A 2,413-nucleotide genomic window follows, 5' to 3' on the forward strand; every position below is an offset into this window, starting at 1 on the left:
TTTTATTTTTTTTGATATATATTATTATTATTTATTAAATATTTTTATATATTATTTTTATAAAAATTATTTATAATTTTATTATTTTTTTAAAAATATTATTATAATTTATTAAAAAAAAAAAAATAAAAAAATAAATATGTATATATATATATATATATATATATATATATATTTTTTTTATATCTTACCATTTTGTTCAAACTCCTTCGTCGTTCTCTATTTTCAATTTCAATACTTCAATAAAATATATATATATATATATATATATATATATATATATATAATATATGTGCTTTTTATTTTATTTTATTTTTTATATCTTACATAGACGATTCCACAGACATTATATATGTGTGCATATAATTTTCTTCTTTTTCCATTTTTTCATTTTCCGCTTTTTCACGTTCTGCTTGTTCTATCCATATTTTTTTATTTCTCATTAAATATGATATGATCCTATAATTTTGATCAGAAGCTATATACAAAAAAAAATATATTAATATATAAATATATCATATTCTCCTTTAATAATTATTCAATATATATATATATATATTTACATATATTATAAGACTCACTAAAATTATTGTTCTCAATATTTATGTCAGTGATAATTTTGTTAATTTCTAACATACTACATAAACGTTCTGCATTTTCCTATAAAAATTAAAAAATGAACATAATGTATTTTTCTCTTTATTTTATTTTTTTTTCTTTGATTATATAATGCTTATCAATATATATATATATATATATATATATATATAATTCTTCTACCTTTTTCATATTTGTATTAGCCAGGTTTAATATTTTTATAGATTTATTATTTCTAAGAACATCAAATAATTCATTTATTACTTCCCCTTTATTTCCTTGATTTGTTAAATCATTGTTTTCTAAACTAAGATAAAATAAAAACTTATTTTCCTGCACACACACACAAAAAAAAAAAAATAAATAAATAAAAATCAAATGAAATGAAATGAAATAAATACATATAAATAAATAAATATATATATATATATATTCATTTTATATATATTATTAATATCCTGGTTATATTTCCACTTCATATAAATACATTAATTTATTACCTTTAAAAAATCACAAAACAATTTGATACTTTTGTAACTTATTTTATTATATGACAAGTTTAATATTTTCACTTTTTTACATGAACATAATTCCAATATAATAGACACGTAATTATCTGATAACCATTTTCTTGACATATCTAGAAATTATATACATATAATACATACATAAAGAAACTCCTTAATTTTTAAAAAAAATATTATTTTATTCATATACATATAATTTATAAACATTTATTGTCATATATTCCTTTCACATTACCTAAATAATATATCTCATCAATATTCATATTAATAAAATAATATAATCTCATAGGGGATATATACAAATCATGAAATGAAAAATATATATCATAATGTTTTCTATTAGTCATTAAATAATCGAAATAATTAAATATGGTTATATAATTATATTCGATATTTTCTTTATTATATTTTTCTCTTTCTATTAATTTCTTTTTCATTTTTTCAACTTTGTATTTTTCTAATTTTATTTTTCTCTTCTCTTCATATATCTTCTTCTTCTGTTCTATAATTTCCTTTTCTTCTTCATAATGTTTCTTCCTTTTCTCTTCAATCTTTTTTTCCTAAAAGAAAAATTAATAAGAATATCAAAAGATAAATATATAAATAAATACATACATACATACATACATATATATATATATATATATATATGTGTGTGTGTGTGTGTGCTTACTTTATATTTTTTGAACTCTCTATTTCTTTCATTGTTAGGGTATATATTTATAATATTATGTACTGTTAAACTTAATATATTTTTTTTCTTCGAATCGTCTACACAAAAAAAAATTACATATACATATATATATATATATATATATATATATATATATTTCAACATATACACATATATATATTCACATTTTATATAACCTAAATTTTTTGCAGACTGATCTTCTTCGCTGTCAACAAAACTTAAATTATCACTAGAACTATATGCCTTAGAAAAAATATCATATTTTTCCAATATTTCATTTTCTATATAATCCGATGTAATTAATTCTACATTCTTATTTTTCTCTTCCATAAATTTTATATTAACTGTTTATGGATAAAAAAAAAAAAAAATAAAAATAAAAAAAAAAATTTCATATATATTTATAAATAATTATTTATAAGTCTTACAGTCTTTTTTTTTTTTTTTTTTTTTTTTTTTTTTTTTTTTTTTTTTTTTTTTTTTTTTTATTTTTTATTTTTTTTTATTTTTTTTTAAATTTTTTTTATATTTATATTAATCAAATTTTTTTTGTATTTATTAAAATTTATTTTATATAATTTTTAATAATAATTTT

General features: G+C 15.6%; 1 protein-coding gene across 1 annotated transcript; it reads right to left on the minus strand.

Moving 5' to 3' along the window:
- Window positions 1-191: 191 nt before the first annotated feature.
- PGSY75_1401900 (hypothetical protein) lies at window positions 192-2,148 on the minus strand (the record flags this gene model as incomplete). Its single annotated transcript, XM_018787726.1, has 8 exons — window positions 192-237; window positions 328-478; window positions 582-660; window positions 781-930; window positions 1,098-1,237; window positions 1,360-1,684; window positions 1,798-1,895; window positions 1,995-2,148. Coding segments are annotated over 8 exons (1,143 nt in total), but the record flags the coding sequence as incomplete, so codon positions are not given.
- Window positions 2,149-2,413: the final 265 nt, after the last annotated feature.

Source organism: Plasmodium gaboni, chromosome 14 (assembly GCF_001602025.1).
Source record: "Plasmodium gaboni strain SY75 chromosome 14, whole genome shotgun sequence".
Lineage (NCBI taxonomy): Eukaryota > Apicomplexa > Aconoidasida > Haemosporida > Plasmodiidae > Plasmodium > Plasmodium gaboni.